This window comes from Xiphophorus hellerii, chromosome 10, assembly GCF_003331165.1.
Source record: "Xiphophorus hellerii strain 12219 chromosome 10, Xiphophorus_hellerii-4.1, whole genome shotgun sequence".
Lineage (NCBI taxonomy): Eukaryota > Metazoa > Chordata > Actinopteri > Cyprinodontiformes > Poeciliidae > Xiphophorus > Xiphophorus hellerii.
Genome location: NC_045681.1, coordinates 25,388,782 through 25,407,405, shown reverse-complemented (window position 1 = coordinate 25,407,405; position 18,624 = coordinate 25,388,782). Strand labels below are relative to the sequence as shown.

The 18,624-nt window shown below is 38.8% G+C and overlaps 2 protein-coding genes across 4 annotated transcripts in view; one reads left to right on the top strand and one right to left on the bottom strand.

The window, feature by feature from the left end:
• Positions 1–802: 802 nt before the first annotated feature.
• On the top strand, positions 803–2,835 carry ch25h (cholesterol 25-hydroxylase). Its single transcript, XM_032573859.1, has 2 exons — positions 803–1,759; positions 1,858–2,835. The coding sequence occupies exons 1-2, from the start codon at positions 1,337–1,339 to the stop codon at positions 2,182–2,184; spliced, it is 750 nt and encodes a 249-aa protein (XP_032429750.1). The 5' UTR covers positions 803–1,336; the 3' UTR covers positions 2,185–2,835.
• A 2,668-nt stretch (positions 2,836–5,503) lies between these two features.
• stambpl1 (STAM binding protein-like 1) overlaps positions 5,504–18,624 on the bottom strand; it is a 32,610-nt gene continuing 19,489 nt past the window's right edge. For all 3 annotated transcript variants that reach the window (XM_032573844.1, XM_032573843.1, XM_032573845.1), the window contains exons 6-12: positions 17,912–18,127; positions 17,195–17,342; positions 16,875–16,999; positions 16,646–16,783; positions 11,278–11,390; positions 11,098–11,197; positions 5,504–10,302 (exon numbers count right to left, since the gene is read on the bottom strand). In XM_032573844.1, coding sequence (XP_032429735.1) covers positions 10,246–10,302; positions 11,098–11,197; positions 11,278–11,390; positions 16,646–16,783; positions 16,875–16,999; positions 17,195–17,342; positions 17,912–18,127 — 897 coding nt within the window. In that variant the 3' untranslated portion in view covers positions 5,504–10,245. The remainder of the gene's footprint in view (positions 10,303–11,097; positions 11,198–11,277; positions 11,391–16,645; positions 16,784–16,874; positions 17,000–17,194; positions 17,343–17,911; positions 18,128–18,624) is intronic.

The following is an 18,624-nucleotide window of genomic DNA, read 5'->3' as shown; positions in this document are numbered from 1 at the left end:
CCAGCAGATGTCACTGTGCTGCTGTGTTTGAAGCCCTGAAGCTTTGACTAGACTGTCAGCTGGAGGTCTGAACCAGTTCACCAGTCAGGATATTCTTCATGTGAATATCCTTCTTTGGGATATTCAAATGAAGAGTTTGATGATTTCAGAGTTTTATTAGTGGCAGCTCCAATTAATTAACTTATTGTTTGAACTGTAAGAAGTAATGTGGTTTGTTATGTTTAGTCATATTTTATGTATTCTCATTCTGAAATATTTCTGCCTAACAGAACTTTTGTTCACCTCTCAGTACCAAAATAAACTTCACCTGTTTTTCACAACAGGGTAATATGATAAAAATACTATCTAGCATCATAATCTAAAATCCCAGCACTCAGGAAACACTGGGGAAACTTCAAAAAGATAAGAACAGATGACAGAGCACAAAAAAGTAGAAACTGAGCAGATCAGGACATCAACAGGTCTCAGAACTTAAGAATGGCTTCATTGTGTTCTGTGACAACACACACACATGAGTATACCTACTCATGCAGACATTTGCCTTTGATCATTGTTCATTGTTCCCTGACAGCATCTGCAAATAGCTGCTCCTTAAGACTGCAACATGTTAGACAGGCTTCAAACTCTCCACAGACACTTTGCTCTGGATCATTACTCAGAGAATTTTCTAACAACAAAGCAGAAGGCTGGAACTATAATCACTCTGTTTTCATTCTAAATGTTATGAAATGAAGCTTAAAATGAACAAATAAATGGAATGAATCTGTTTGTGTTATAAAATCTGGTAAATTCTTGCTTCCAAAATAAAGTCCCAGTTTAAACTTAGAAACAAACATTAATGTTAAACAGAGTTCTGATAGTTGTTTGCAGAAACCTTCAGTTATCTAGTCATCCAATATATGGATATGGAGTCGTTTTCCACAGAAGAACTTTATCCATCATTGTTAATCCTGACTCAGTGACATATTTAATTAGTCAGACTTTTAACACAGATTCCCTAACACAACAACAGGCTGCTCAGTAAATAGATAATTCTACAGAAATAACATATTTAGTAATTGTAGGTCTGATGGGAAGAACAATCCCAAGAACAAAACTCAGATAAGCCTAGACAGGAATGCTGGAGCCTGCAGCTAGTTTCCTCTGCCACGTGGAGGATTTTCCCCAAGCAGGAAGGAAAAGGAAGAGTCTAAATAAGGGCATGGGACAGAATCAGGGGCTGGGAATGCTCTGCGTCAGAAGTGGGATAGACTGTTGACCTGTCTATAAAAGCTGCTGACAATGGAAGAGCTAAGACACTGAACCACTCTGAACAGACTGAACCAGATCCAGAATTATGCTGTTACAGCCAGTCTGGAGCTTCCTGCTAGGACACTCGTCCCTCCTGCGCTCCCCCTTCTTCCCGGTCTTCTTCTCCCTGACTGTGTACCTGATGTTCTGCCTGCCATTCCTGCTGCTGGACCTGCTGTCCTCCAGGTGGAGCTTGGTGCGCAGGTACAAGTTACAACCTCAGAGCTCCATCAACTGGATCACGGTGCAAAGCTGCCTGGCTCTGACCCTCTATAACCACCTGATCTTCATCTTCCCACTCACTGTGCTCAACTGGTACCTGCGACCAGTGCTGCTGCCCCAGGAGGCTCCACCCCTACCTCAAATGGCAGCTCAGGTCCTGGTCTGCCTGCTCCTCTTTGACTTTCAAAGCTTCATATGGCACCTGCTCCACCACAAGGTGCCCTGGTTATATCGCACCTTTCACAAGGTTGGTTCAGAGTTTAAGGTTTTATCATATTCTGTAACTTTTATTGATCTTTCAGAAAGTTTTTCTCCCTGTGCTCACCTTTCTTCCTTCTTCTGCAGCTGCACCACACCTACACCTCCACCTCGGCACTGACTGCAGAGTACTCCGAGGCCTGGGAGACACTGAGTTTGGGCCTGTTTGCTGCTGCCAACTCTTTGTTGCTGGGCTGCCATCCCCTCACAGAGATGCTCTTCTTCATTGTGAACATTTGGCTGTCGGTGGAGGACCACTGTGGTTATGATTTGCCCTGGGCCACACACCGTCTGATCCCTTTTGGCCTCTATGGCGGTGCTCGCCACCATGACCTCCACCACCTCAAGTCGAAATGCAACTATGCACCTTACTTCACACATTGGGACCGTTTGGCCGGGACGCTGTGCACATAGGACTGAGCTATGGGGACGAAGTGTTCCTGAATGCACCTCAGCTTAGACTGCCTCAAGATGTCCAGATGCAGACATTCATGGAGTGATAAAGACTGTAGACTGATGGGCCAGTACAGAAGTTCTCTTTTTTTACCTGCAATACTTATATTTATTGATGTATTTATTACCAGTCAAAGCTTTGAGCCGGATTTAAAGCTTCCAGTAGTGTGTGGAAATTCTGTCAGTCTTCATGTGGAGCTGCTTCAGGACCCACAACCAGACTGAAGTTGTGATCTAGGTTCTGTTCCTTTAAAGACTTTTGTTTTAGTTTAAAGTTGATCTTAAAATAGTCAGAAAATGTATATGTTGAATAGTTTAACCTGCACAGTTTGTATAGTTCTATACACACCTCTTAGTCCCTAGAGGGAAGTGAAAGGAATATGAACAGAGATCAAGAATAAGTTGAGAGGGAAGCTGCAGGGCAGGAGGAGGAAGGAGATGACAAAACATGAGAAATTAAGCGGAGGAGGATGAGGAATGATGAGGAATATTATGTAAGAATTTATTGGAAGGAAATAGTGTTTGAAGGAAATTGTGAAATCTACTGTGAAAAATGTAAAAGAAATAATGCACTGAGAAAAGAAATCAAATAAATGTTCCTGTTGTAAACTGTTTTTTTCTTAACTGTTTGTTCTTAAAGCTACCACTTCCTTTCCTACCATAACGTATTATTTGACCAGCTAGTTTTCCAGAAGGTGAAAACATTCTGAAGATTTATTCCAATTCTGCTCACAGCTCTTTGACAGCTACTGATCATATTACTGAACAATTGTAGCTGAGTAGGTGCTATTGATCACTTAATTCGGATCAGATGTTGTTGATCACATTGTTAGTAATATGTTAATGATTTCATGTTACATTCCGGATCCAAATGTTCAGACCTGAGTAAACTGTGCAGATGATTCACTGAGTTTTGAACATCCTCCCTACCCCCACCCCCATTCTACCCTTAGAGATTGGGTCAAAATTGGGATACGGGACTATTTTATAGTTGTTCCTTTGGAACATATGGTCCATTAAAGTGGATCTGTAACCTTTATCAGGAATCATAAGTTATAAAAAAGTTACAGGGTCTGTAACTTTTCCTGGAGGAAATCCATCTTTTCAAATATTATGTGTCTGATATTACACTGTCAGGACATAGTGACAGTTTTAGCAAATATGTAAAAAACATACCGTATTTTCTGCACTATAAGGCGCACCTAAAAACCTTCAATTTTCTCAAAAGCCGAGAGGGTGCCTTATAATCCGGTGCGCCTTATATATGGACCAATATTGAGCCACAACAGGTCTCGCAAGCAGCCGCCGACTTCATTTTCCCCCGTAGAAGAAGAAGAGCTCGGTGCTTCTTCTTCTACAGGGGAAGAAGAAGCACTGGTCTTTTGTGGGTCTTTTGTGTAAAGACCCCAAAATGGCTCCTATTAAGAGACACGCTTACGACGCAGAGTTTAAGCTCAAGGCGATCAGTCACACAGTAGAACACGGGAATAGAGCAGCAGCGAGAGAATTTAACATGAACAAATCAATGGTTATAGCGGAAGTGGATATATATTGTGATTGCACTAACGTTTGATTTACCTTAACAGTATCAAACTGTTTTTTACGTGTTTATTGGATCGAGGAAAAGTTCCCCTCCACTATATGTTATACCTTGCTGTTGTTAAAAGATAAACTGTGTCACCAAAATACCACGTCACTTACTTTACCTCGGGGAAAATAATAAAACAGCTGTTTATTTATTTTGGGAATGAACTGGGTTTTCAGAACGCTGTTTGTAATCTATTAATAAAGTTTGACTGACCTATCTGACTATTTTGTTGACATTCCCTTTAGCGCAGTTCCATCTAATGGATGCATAATGTAACCCCAGCCTCTACTGTAGCATCTATTCTATGCGTCTTATAATGCGGTGCGCCTTATATATGAAAAAAGTTTTAAAATAGGCCATTCATTGAAGGTGCGCCTTATAATGTGGTGCGCTTTATAGTGCGGAAAATACGGAATATGTTTTGTCTTTATAAAAGTTGCATACCCCAGCTTTAAAATACTGAAGCATAGATATACACTAAATCAGAATAAAGAAGTAAACGTCTCTGATCTCTGGGGGAGAAACATGTTTTGTTTTTGTAGCAAAAATCAAGCTTCACCTTTAAATTGGAGACTTCTTTTTCACATGAACTTTAAAAGAAAGCTCCCCATCAATAATTAATCCCAGATACTGTAACTGGTGTCTTGCTTGGGCAGTTCTGATAAATGGGATGTTCTCTGAGGAAACATTTGAAAAATGAATATTTTGTTTGCTTAGTTTAAGCATTTGATACTATTTGAAATAAGGCTAACACAGCAAAATGTGGAAAAAGTGAAGTGCTATTAATACTTTCCACTTTATGTTCATCTTGATAGTCAAAGTGTAACTAACCCCTGAATCCACTTTTGTGCTGATAAACTGACTGGCCCTCTAGTTCTGCTAATAATGTGGACTGGCTGCTATTAACAATCAGATAATTACATCATTCGCACACCTGCTATGCACTTATAGCATTTCTACCAGTGCTATTTGCATTATATGCATAATGTATGCATGTAATGCATAGGATACAATTATAGGCGCCAATTTTTGTAACTTTCTGGGATTGGAGATCAGCCAATACTTAGATGAGAAGCCAGTCATATCCAACAGTCATATCCAATCTACATCACCAAAGGTTTATAAACTAGCCACGATCCTCTGTTGCTCTCCAGTGAGAGGTTTGACTGGTAGACCAGACCACCACTTCATGTCTGCATGTTTGCAGTTAACTAGTGACCCCACTGTTGCCAACTCAGTAACTTTTTTGCTATATTTACCAACATTTCAGACATAAAAAATTGTTATCAGCCAAAATCAAAATCAATAGGTCAGGTTTTTTAAAACTGAAAACTGCAGTTGGTGCACTCCAACTTAAGATACATACATATTCATGACATTCTTTTATTAAATTAATTTCTCTTAGGTGTAATTAAAATAGCTAAAATTTTAATTTAAACCAGGAGTCTTTCTCACTAGAGAATGTGGACCAGGCTGAGAATATGAACTGATGCTGAAACTAAGAAATCAATTTTAATTTGAGAAGTTCCACATAACTTAGAAGATGATGTAAAAATAATATTTGTTTTAGCCACATAAATGAGCAAACAGCAGCAAAACAACATATCACCAACTACAGGTTAGAGTAGCTCATCGATACATTAATGCAGTAGCCATGTAGCCTGATGGAAAAACATTTTGCTAGACAATGTCAAACATTGACAAGTTTTAATTGTTGTTATCAAACATTATCAAACAAGCCATTATGAAGCTAAAAAGCCCTCAGACACATACAGGGCCAACCAGGAGAATCAACTCATTTAAAGTTAAGATTTTCACACAAATACAAACATTGTAGCATAAATGTTTGGTTGTTGAACTAGACAATTCAAGATCACTATCAACCAAAGAGAAAGTTTTCAACATTTGTGCAGCTGATTTCAGTGCTCAAAAATGAAAGGTGCTATGGAAGAATGAGAAATACTTCCTTGATCCAGAATTCAAAATATGGTATGTAAACTGTTGCTATGTAAACTGTGTTCATGATTTGTTGGCTTACAATCACTTCCTTTTGGAATTTTCCAACAAGTCCTCATCTTCTAATGATTTCGGGACTTTCTTTCAGCCCAGACCGTGAAGTGTTTCCTGCTGGGAATTTACACAAAGCAGGAGGAACAGAGTGGTGCAGGATGGGGTCTGTCTCTGCTTGATATGATGTGGTCATTATAATAATAAACTGTAGGAAGTCCGATGTTTGGTTTCAGAATGAGAGTCTGATCCAGTCCAGTTGGGATTTCAAGTCTGGAACAGATTAAACTGATAAGGCTCTACATAAAATAATCTGTCCCGAAATCATTAGAAGATGAGGACTTGTTGGCTAAATGTAGCCTATATGTCTGAATCTTTCCACAGAGACATTAAGGGTGCATTCGCACCAGGCCTTTTTAGTCCCCTTTGGAACTTTACCTGGATTACCTGAAAAGTCTGATTCATTTGGGCAAGAGTGAATGCACAATCAAACCCTGATGTGGACCTAAAGAGCAAATTCTGGTCTGCCTAAAAACCTCGGTCTCAGTTTGAAAATGAACTCTGGCACAGTTCAAAAGTACATGAGGATGCTAACCGCTCTAAAAGTAGAATACGTTCTGGGTAAATACAACCAAAACAAAACAACATGTGAGTCTAACACTAGAGGGAGAAATAAATACCTTTTTCTTTGAAATTACTGTCTAAATAGAACAGATGAGAACTATTTGATGAATTTGAAACAGAGTATCAGAATTATCAGAAGCCAAGAAGGAAAGAGGAAATAAGTATTTATATGTATTAGTGAGGAGCTACAAAGAAAGCTGGTAAAAACCAGGGAAAAAATCAACTCAAAACAAGGATGCACTTTAAGTTAATTTCACAAAAATCTTAAGATTAATAAAACAAAAAATTATAGATTGCAGATTACTGCACTCTAAAAAGTGTATTTAGGCTGTAGTTAATGTTATAGACTTATTTACATTAATCTCACTTAATTTTTTTTGGTTTAGTGATGATGACTTACTTTTTTTATATTCAATTAATTAAAAAGTTACAAATCTCTAACTTAAAGGAACTTTTTACTTTGACTTTACTTGAAATAATTGAGTTCAATGCCAGTTTCATATCCTGCGTCTGACTCATGACGTAAGCTTTGCCAGAAGCTCACTGAAAAAAGAAAATAGTTGAACCAACTTTATTGAATTGTTTCAATTAGTAACAAGTAATTCAACTTATCCAAATCAATACTATGTCTCTCCAACTCAATTTACTAAGTTCAACCTACTCAATTTATTATGTTCATCCAACTCAGTATATTGTGATCATCCAACTCAATTCATTAAGTTTTCTTTTAACCAAATTCAATGTGTTTAACATGATAAATTTAAGTCACTCTTTCTCAAATCATTTATTTTTTTTCTAATTAATAGTTCACATCTCTTTGATTTAATTCTACACAAAGTCATAACAAACGTTTAAGTTGTTCCAAACTAAAAAACTAAAATATCCAAAATTACATTATCACTCCCATTGTACTTAAAATACAGTTAGAATTTAAATGTATGTTTTAACATGTTATTTTTGTTTTTCAAAGATCCTGTGCCCACTGCCATTCCTTCTGAGCAGCACGAGATTCGGATTAAATAAGTGAATTACGATGGCGATAACGTTTTTACAACGAAAGTTGTTAATTTTGGTCAATTTTGTATTTTTGTATGTAATAGTTCCTCATTTATATGAAATGAGCCAAAGCAAGCTAATTATGTTACCCACAGCAAGACATCATTTTACAAATGGTATAAAAAATAGATAACACTTTTCCTACCTTCAATTTAAAACAGTTATTAACTGACAGTATTTTAGGTCGAATTTTATTGTTTATTTGCTCATATGTGATAGTGCGCTGTTCGGCACTCAAATCTTAAAATGTTTTTACATAACCATTTTGTCTGTGAGTAAAACTGTAATTTATTTTTTATGTTCATGTAAGGCAGTGTCATAAAGGTAAAAAAAAGAGGGAGCTGTTGCTTTCGTAGTTCCTGGAAGTACAGCAATTCTAACATGTTTGTGCTGCCGGGGGCACCACAGTCATATCCGTGAAGTCTCCCGTTTTTCTGGGAAGGTACCGTTTTTTACCCCTTATTAGTATTGTGCCCCGCCCCCTCACGTTATTTACGTCAATCCCCGCTCTCACTTAGGTTTCTCTCCCTCCCCACTCTTCCGATGGCGTTTACCCTCTCTTACGTTAGTCGGTTAGGTAAATAAGCATCTAAGTTGACAAAGAGCATGAGACTCCATTGATGATAGTCACCAAAACTGAACTCTTTGTAAGTAAATATCTAAGATTGGTTGGCTAAAATATTTTAGATTTCTTTTCAATTTTTCCCTTATAAAAAAAGGTTGTTGTTCGCCATCTGCTGGTGAGATTACAGTATTCTCTTTGTCAATGCACATCATTGAAAAAAATGTACACAAAAAGTTTGTAATATGAATATGAGACAAAGGTCAGTTCTGGTAAATGTCATTTAGCAGGTTTAAAGAAATTTCAAGAGATATACATTCAGTATGCAGTTTCCGTATAAGGCTCTAATCCATACAGAAAAAGACATTAATTCTACAACAAAAATGCTGCAGATTTTCATTTATTTCTTTAAACTCAATTCCATATAAACATTTACTAGATAGCTTTTCAAATTTCCAAATTTTTAATGTTATTAATTGATTTTAGTATTAAAATGTTTCATCTGGATTTTTATCAGAAAAATAAGATTAATTTCTCTCACTGGTTATAATAAGCAAAATGCAAATTTCTGAAACAAAAAATGTAGAAAAAAAAAACTAAAAAGGGGGCATATCAATCAAAGTGCTCTTTTTATTGCCCTTAAATACTTTAGTTGTATATGTTTATCATGTCTGGCCATATGCACCAGTCCATCTTTCCATCCATTTTCTTACACCTAGTGGGGTCAGGAGGGCCCGGGTGCCGATCTCCAGCGAATGTTTCGGGCGAGAGGCGGGGTCACCCTGGACAGGTCGCCAGTCCATCGCAGTATGCACCAGTCAAGGATGTGAATTATAATCTGTCCAAATGATGGATGGGCTTCGAATTTTCAGGGGTTTTTTTTCTTTTTAAAAAAGTTCAAATACAGAAAATCCTAAGTTAATCCCTGAAATATACACACCTTTTGGATCTTAAGATAAAAAGGATTAATGGTGGCAATGGTTGTAGGCGTTTGTCTTGTGGAGTCCGATAGGTTGCCAGTTTGATTCTTGCTCCATCCTCTTCTGTCATTGTGTCTTTAGTTAAGATACTTAACTCACCTTGCCTGGTGGCACTGGTGCATGGCAGCCTCTCCTCTGTCAGTGTGCTCCAGGGCAGCTGGGGCCACAATCCTCTAGCTTGCCACCATCAGTGTGTGAATGGTCTGAACGTACAGACCATTTATCATAAAGTCCATCATAAATAAAATCTATTATTATTACTTGTGTGTAGGTTGGGTAGGTATATGTAGAAATAATTAAAACTTTCTGTTTCTTTGGCAGTAAATAGTTTTACATTATTTCAGATTTTGCTGTTGACATAGGTGACCTGTGGACTAAGAGTTACCATGGTGTGAGGGGTCCAGTCAGCCCAGAGTGACCAGCAGACTTGAGGTTTCTATGGTAACTAACTGATTAAAACATTAGGGCCTCATTTTGACTTTGCCACATCAAGAATGAACTATATTTATTCTTTCAGAACACTAACTGGATCAACTGAGTCGTTCATAAAGCTGCAGTCGCTTTATGACTGTAGCTTACAGCATTGTTAAAGCCCTGAGTACTGTTTTCAGGCAGAGCTCTATGGGTTCTAATGCAACTGCAGCTAGCCTGTTAATTTGAGGTAAAACCATGAACACAAAAGGGAAACCTGTAGACTGACTATTTATGATCTTCAGTTATGAATTTGATGTTCTCATGTCTCACATGGATGCAAAGTCTGAACAGATCAGCTGCAGGTTTCTGAGCTTTTCAGAGGATCAAAAATTGAAGAGTAAAAAACAAAACATAGTATTTTCAAAAGGTTTTGGTGTTTTTCTAACACCACTGAAAAGGAAAATCCCAACTATTGTGTTTAAAACACGAGTGAAAAAAAATAACATTTCACAGCAGATTCAGGAAATATATGTTCATATAATGTCCATAGGGTTGCAGCATAATTTGTACTGTATGTTTCAATGTGAAGGCACTCAATCTTCTGATGACTTCTGATGTTTTTTTAGGTACAGAAAACCCAGTCTACTGCATCACATACAGGAAGCAGAACAACAGAGATGCGCCACTGTGAGAGCAGCCGATAGGTTCACACAAACAAAGGCAATGAGTTTACAGCTTCCTCTTTAGCACAAAAGCATGGCAGTAAACAGAAGGGCAGTGCTTTCCTTCTGTCATCTGAGGTCCAACAGGTTGAGTTTGTAGTCCTTGACCACCACGTGCTTACAGACCTGAGAAGACCAGAGGGGCCAGAGTTATGAAAAGCAGCAGGTTAGTCAAACTCCATTAAATCTACTTAGATTAAAACTGATTTGAAAATGTGCACGAATATAAATTCATCCATCCATTTTCTTCCACTTATCTGGGATCGGCTTACAAAAGTCACGGCCTAACTAGGGAGGCCCAGACTTCTCTCTCCCCCACCACTTGGGCCAGCTCCTGTGATAAATCCAATGTGTTCCCAGGCCAGCCGAGAATACTTTTGCCATTTGACTCTGCTCTCTCTTCACTGCAACAGGCTAAGAAACTTAAATTCCTCCTCTTGGAGTAGGACCTCTTTCCTAACCTGGAGAATGATGAACTCTGATTCAGAGACCAATCCTCGTCATTGTTGATATCTATGTTCAAAGATAGATATACTTGAGTAACGTTTTGTAAAAAAAAAAAAAAAAAAAAAACTATGAATAGTTTTACTGCACTGTACTTTTTTTTTACTTGAGTAATATTACTATTGCTACTCTTTCTTGAGTGTGTTGATTTTGCATTTAAAGAAATAAATCTACCAACAATGAACTGACAAACTGAAGTCCCCAAGTACAATCCTCAAGAGCTACTATCCTGGCCTCTGGTGAGACAGGTGAGAAGTGCGCTGGAACAGCAATGCAACTAAAAGTTGCAGGCTAGTAGTAGCTGTGAAGGACTGCAATTGGGAACCCGTGAAACAAAGGCTCCTCCTACTGAGACATAGGATGAAAATATTTAGCATATGTAACAAGATAAAGATGGGAACAAGAAGATTCTCTCACCGTGAACAGAGGAGGCTCCTTGGAGTGGGGATGGAAACCTTTTTGTCTGCATCGAGAAACTTCCAACATGCCCGCACCAGTGAGTCTGAACACACCCATACTGAGATACACAACTAGTGTCAGTGAGGAGGCTAAAAAGTCTCATAGGAACTGAAGTCCAAAGAGTTAGCATACACATACTCATTGTGTTTTGGAGCACAAACAATGGCCAGCGCCTCCGGAAGCATCAGCTGGTAGGAACAGTGAGTGTGGAGGTCCACACTGGACAGGAATGCAGTCTGGGAGGGATGGGTCTAAGTGCACAGGTCAGCTATTAGTCACAGGGACTACAACACAAGTCAGGGGACAGAGAAACAACAGAACCACAGCATCTCCAAATGTCACAAAGGTTACACAATGAAACCAACAGCTAAGAGAGGCTGAAATGTCCTCTGCTTTGACTGAACAATTTTAGTCCCTACTGACACAAAGCCTCTGTCCCTGGATATGGATATGAATTGGTAGCGTATATCTTTGAGATATTATATTGCATCATATTGATATTGGCATGCTTTTGGAATCATTTTTAATCTAACCTGAATTAAACTGACACGATGCTGAAGGGGAGGAAACACTGTTTTTACTACAAACACTGATTTCAGGGTGGTGTCACTAAATTCATACTTGAGTGCCTGCCAGAGCACCTCTTAAAGAGGTCCAGAGTGTGGATGGAGATAGGAACTGAGGCTGATCTTGGATTGCTTCATTACTTTATTGTACTCACACTTTAACAAATAAGTGTATGATTTCTTAGAAGAAATAATACGACAAAAGAAAGAATAAATAAATCTCTATTAATTAACTTAAATTACAAATTTCACCAGTTGTTTCCAAACCAAGTAAAGTAGGGCAACAATCACACTACAACCTTATTCTCTTCATGTCACGTTACCGTCAATAAACTAGGGATGTCCCGATCCAATTATGTGATCGGAAAGTGGACCATTACGTAGTTTCAGACTTACTCAGAATCGGGTGTTATGTCCTGATCAGTGATCAGGTCTACATATATATTTATTCTAAACCCAAATAGCAAAAATAACAGTATCTACCATTATGTGGTGGTACAGAGTTAGTCTTGAAACAACACATTCCCACTGTCTGCCTTTGGTGATAGCCATCACTATGCAGGAGTGACGACTGGTGCCTCGACACCAGCATGAAATGGGAGCAGCTGTTGTCAATATATTTCATGACTTTTCCAGACGCTTCTAACAGCTTTTTTTTTTTTTTTTTTTTTTTAAAGCAACTAGCAACAAAGCAACTTCTCTGGTATACTAGAGAATTTACAGACAAAATGGGAAACCACCAATAGTACTACAGTTACAGCGAGCAGTGAGAGATGCTATGAGCCCCTCCCATCTCTGAAGCTCTTGCAAGCGGTCAATCAAATCAGGGTTGTTGTGCATCAGATTGCAGTAGAAAATAAAGCACTGACTTCAAAGACATTGGTCTTTAAGAGCAAGAATACTGTTATATAAAGATGAAGGTATATCCACATTAACTTATGCTGAACTTGCATTAATTGTAAATACCTCTATCTGTAAAACTATTGATAAAATGCTCTACAAATTTACTTGAAAGAATAAAACACATTGCATCAAAGATTCTGTGCTTGTAAACCATATGGACTGAGGTGGGAAAAAAAGCCCCTAAAACTAGCCAATTGTCACAAACAGATGTTCCTTGGTCTTTAATTTATAAACATTCTTTCTCCCCGCTCACGTTTCTCATCTGGAATAACCTTAATATTCTTTACAAAAATCAATCACAGCCAATAATAAATACAGAGATGATGCATTCTGGAACTCAAGAGGCTGGGCCAGATCAGGTTCTGTGATGAAGGTTCTTCACGAGCAGGTACTGCTGTATTTGGACCCTGAGATGGGTCCAAAATTCTACTGTATTTCTACTGTGCAAAACATGAATGAGCCCAAGACAAGATGTGAAAAAAGTCAAAATAATGTTTGTTTGGCAGTGATCATGGCATGATTATGAGGCAACATTCTTCCCTCAATTCAAAAATGAATTGAGGGAAGGGCTTACAGTCTCTGTGGTGGAGGTGAGTGCACTAGCGGAACAAATCTGAACTGGGCTCTTTGTACCCAAAAAATAACATTACATGACTGCAACAGCAGAGCTTACAAGCATCGAATCCATGAATCGAAGCTTCTATGTCATTTTGAATGTCATTTTGAAGTCCATCAAATAGACACAAAGTATAACAAACCAATAAAAACATTAAGCTACATGGTCACTAATGATGAAACAACACAAATTCAAAGTAGTTCAGCATCATGGATAGCAATCAGATCCTTTTGACACCCACTTTGACCATTTCAACTCAGAGCCTTGAGCAGCTAATAACTGCTGACTAGGTTTATTGTTGACGCGTTGAACTAGATGCACCAACCCCGCCCCTGCACGTTGGTGCCTCTCTCGCTGTTGCAGTACCTGCTTGTGCACCTCTGGATTTTTGGGAAGCAGTCGTGGGACAATGTGAATCCAGTCTTATAACAAGACAAGGTTCCTACACTTGATGCCAGAATGGAAAAATTTCTATTGGACCCGAGATGACAAAACATGAATGAGCCCAAGACAAGATGTGAAAAAAGTCAAAATAATGTTTGTTTGGCAATGATCATGGCATGATTATGAGGCAACATTCTACCAACAAGAGGGACCAATGAGCAATGAATGACTGCTTAGCCGCTCCTTAAAACTCCCAAAGATGTGTCAGTGTGTCAGAACCCTCCAGTGAAGATCTTTTCTGCGAGGAGAGCACTTATGCAACACACAAACCTGAATTCTAACTGTATCAATACTGCTGCTCCATCCTGTTTGACCATTTGGTCAAACCCAGCATGAGGGCTCGGTGGATGCAAACCCAGAAAGGATCTATGGACTTATTGTAAGTAGGTTATAACCCTTTTGAGAGAAGAACTGGATTGTCAAGGGAGGCCATGGTACATGTAGATTTAAACTTGGCAGACAAAACACCATTAATCTTAAACAACACCTGATATTTTTTCCAAAGGTAAGCTACTCTTACTGGAAACACTGATTTTGGGTGATAACACTAAATTCCTACTGAAGTGTCTGGCAGAGAACCTCTTAGAGCGCTCCAGAGAAACGGTAGGGGAAGTAATTGTGAAGCTGATCTTGGATTGCTGCAGTACTTTATTGTATTCACACTTTAACAAACAAGTTTATGGTTTCTTTGAAGAAATAACAAATACGACAAAACTACGAATAAATATGTAAATAAACTATAATTATGAATAAACCTAAAGTTCAACTTTCACCAGTTGTTTCCAAACAAAATAAACAAGCTTGACAATGACATTACCATCTTTATTCTCTTCATATCAAGTTACCATCAATATAAACGATATACTTCCAGTAATTGACTCTTAATTCGAAAATCCAAAGTGACACTTCCGTTGCAGAATTAGCGGCAAATATTGGAAATCCAAACTAAATTACACTTGTTGCTTTACTGTACAGCGGTTAAACTGTTGATAATGCTCCCAAACCAATTAACAAACAAAGAAGCATAAAATGACCGGAATATACATTTAACTCAACAGAGGAAGCAGGTTAGCCAAGTGGCTAATCAACGGTTGTTCATCCGGAGCAGACGCCATCAGTAAAGTAAATAAACTTCTAAATATATTCACAAACTGACACATGCAATAGACAGTCATAATACTACGCAACCAGTGGCGCAAAAAGTGAGTATGCACTGTATGCAACGCATAGGGGTGGTGCATAGAGGGGGCGCAAAAACGATGTGGGGAATTTTTTTTCTAGTCAGCATTTTATGTACTTAACAGCTGTTTGTGTATGAAATGATCAATAACAGAGGAACAGCACTTATTAGGAAAGGAAAGAAAAGCTTTTCAAAGTGGTTGAAAGACAGTAGGTAAGTAATGTCAGTGTAACAACAAGAGAGTTGTAAATATTCAGGTTAGCTTAAGCTAGCCTAAAATGACAGGTGGTTGTTGTTGTCTCCGCCCCGTCTCAACAATAAGTGTAATAATAATGGCCAAAACAAAACACGGGAAATAGTAAGGTCAGCTAAATTGTCGTTGCGGGACCTAAATAGGACCCCTCCTTCACCCCCACGAACTGACGCTTTTGTCACGGTTGCTTAGAGACGGAACTACGCAGCCGCGGTGAGCTGCTATCAACCCGCATCTTTTAAAAATGTCCACCCGATACTACACCGTCCTTAGAAGCAAAACCTCTGGCAAAAATACAGACGGTAGTGGGAAGACGCACATTCCAGGCTAAACAATTACAGTAAAGTTTGACAGGGGCATTAAAAAATGTGTCGGCGATATTCAGTGGCGCTCAGTGGGTTGTTTGATATCAGACAGAATGGGTCAGGAGAGGAACCGCAGACCCGTCAGAACCTAAAGAACCAGACATCAGTCTCTTCATCCCTCAGTCATTTCCTGAGACCGAAAAATAATATAAATGGCAATTTAAAGAAAAAATCATACAAATAGACTAATAAATAAATTAATAAATATTGTGAAGAGAAACCGTTTATTTTTTTAACATTAGACGCGTTTGCTAGGATTGTGTAGGAAGAATGTTGATATTTTTTATAAATACAGTGTTTTGTGGTCAATATTATTTCACCATTTTATTAATGTGGGTTTGGATAAGGCTTCCTATCAATCTATAAGAATAAAACATGCTAACAAAATGACTCAGACCTACAGCCCATAGGCGCTTCTAGACACAGGCTAACAGAAGTGGCTCTTTGGCTCAAATATATTAAATGATGAAATATTGCCCTGTTTTTTGTTTCATTCTTTTTAATTGCCCTGTAGGCAGCAATTTATTCACATATATGTATATTTATTATTATTATGTATTATTATTATTATTGATACTTTAATTACAGATGAGTTGTACACGTTTATGTCATGGGGGCGGGGGGCGATGACATGTTCGCATACACCTCAGAAAGTATGTAGTTGCGTCCCTGTACGCAACCACATCACAGCTGATGTAACTAAAATGTTCACTTGTCATTTACGCACACATGATGGAATGAGCTCCCCTGCAGCCCAGCATCAGAACCTCAACTCAACAGCTTCTCTGTGACATCTCTCATATATGCTGCTAATCAATCCCACAAATCAACACCGACATAAAAACAGATTATAATAAGATTAATAACTGAAAACTATAAATCACTGATTTTGGAGCCTTTTATACAATTGCAGAAAGAGACAACTATGCCTCTGTTCCTATCTCTGGCCCACTCTCACTCCTCTCATCTTTTGCTGGACCACATGTGCTGTTGCCAGAGTAATACAAGCTGATGCAAATGAAGGGGAAGCAGAGGGAAAAACTGAGGTCTTTTTAAACGTCAAGGCTGAGTGGGTGTGGGCTGTGAGAGGACACTTAGTGCTCTGTATAAGAACCTATGGTTAATAAGAACAGAACAACTAAATACTTTCGAAAGTGCCATATTAATGTGTCGTCATACATGAATCCACCCCACTGTTAGCAGGTTCTGTTGGTCCTGGAATCCAAACAGCTCCTCCACATTTTCCATGTCACAGAAATCCGGTCCAGCTGATTGTTTTGGGATCACCACATGAGTCAGCACAAATTCGTTATGGGTCTGAGAAACACACACATTCAGAGAGAACCTTTTTAGCTTTTGTTTTCTTGCTTTGTTGAGGAACATTTTTCCTTGCTACCCAAAAACTCACCAACCGTCCACAGAGGACACCGCAGGTTTCTATTCCTCTGGCCGTGTTGGAGTCAGCCAGCAGGAGGAACCGATACGTCAGATCTCTGGGAATCACCACCCGCCTCAGACCCTCCACCCTCTGATCTGCACAGATGAAATCAACTCACACTGAAGCCTTAGAGCTCTGTTTATGATAACATGTTTAAGATTTGCACTGCAATTCCTTAGGAACAAACACCACATTTTTGAGAACTCCCTCTGAGTCTGACCCAGCTTGGCTTCAGACAGATTTAATTAGCAGTGGGAGCAGAAAAACCATGTGCAGCTGCATGTACTCACTGTGTATTCCTGCTAACGCGGCAACTGGTTGGGTCACAGTCACAGACCTGTTTCTGTTTGAGTCCACCCTCTGAGAATATACGCTGCTTTTGATCGACTGCTTAGACAAACAGCAGCCATCTGAGACCTCAGGCACTTTGGTCTGCACCTGCAGGAAACCACATACAGCATCACCATGTACTACAGATACATAGTGTAATACATAATATGTACAGTATATGTATATGTATCTGTGTGGTAATCTATATTACCACACAGACCCCTACAAAGTACCACTCAGAATACTACAAAGGGTAAAACACATAGTGCTGCAGAGTACTACAGAGAATGTGTTTTCCATTTCTAAAAAGGTACTGTACAGTACCAGAGAACACTACACACAGAGTACTAGACTACCACAGGATAATACAAAGTATCTTAGAGTATTACTAAGTACTACACAGTAAAACACTTCTACTAAGTACTAAACAATAGTAATGAGTACAACAAAATACCAGATGGTATTTCATAGTACTAAACAAAAGAAAAACAATACTACACATATTACTATACAGCTACAATATAATAGAGTACTAAATATATATTGCAGAGAATTATACATTGTAAAAAAAAAACTATATAGTACTTAAGACTAAAGAGTACAAGACAGTGCAACAGAGTACCAGACACTACTTCACTGTGGCACATAATAGGGAAATCTAAGTAGTGATGCAGCACCTTCAGCATTGCCTCCTCTCCTCTCTTATTAGCCAGCTCCTGACGCCTCAGCTGATCCTCAAAGTAGCGAAACTGTTCTGACTCTATCTGCATCCGTCGCAGTGCTGCTACTCGCTGCTTCTCCTCCTCCAGCAGCAAGAGGCGCTGCCTGTCCTCGTCCAACAAAGAGAGCTGCTGCAGGTGCTGACCACACCCATCCACCTTCATGGCCTGGCCCTGAAGAAACAGTTGGATCAGACTGGTGTGTTCTGAATGCAAGTAGTAGGAGTCTCCTCCTTACTGATAAATAGTTTTATGTTTACAGACACAGGAGATCCATTATTGATCCAATAAACCAGTAGATGCAACTCTATCTGATCACCATCACCAACAGTTCACATTTAGTCTCCATGTAGAGGGCATTACCCACGATCATACCCAGTGACATGCGGTCAGGGGAGGCCTGTTACCGTGGAAAAATAATATATAATGATAAGATAATTTATATTGCTATTTTCACCCTGTTGTTTGCATTATAAAGTATTTATTTTTTATGTAGCTTAACCAATTCTGATTATTTTTTTCTTCAAAATTGTTGAATTTTCACAATTTCCCATTAAAATGCTCAGAAGCACAGCTGGTGAGGCAGCAGTGAGCTGAGCCTTACCTGGGATTGCGAACCTCTTGCTAACTGCACTGGCTGCCATTCGACAGGAACATATTCCTGTATGTAT

Excerpts from the sequence above, each read along its gene's own strand:
- ch25h (XM_032573859.1), top strand. The coding sequence starts at position 1,337 with ATGCTGTTACAGCCAGTCTGGAGCTTCCTGCTAGGACACTCGTCCCTC. Across the intron at positions 1,760-1,857 it reads TATATCGCACCTTTCACAAG|CTGCACCACACCTACACCTC; the intron begins GTTGGTTCAGAG and ends CTTCTTCTGCAG.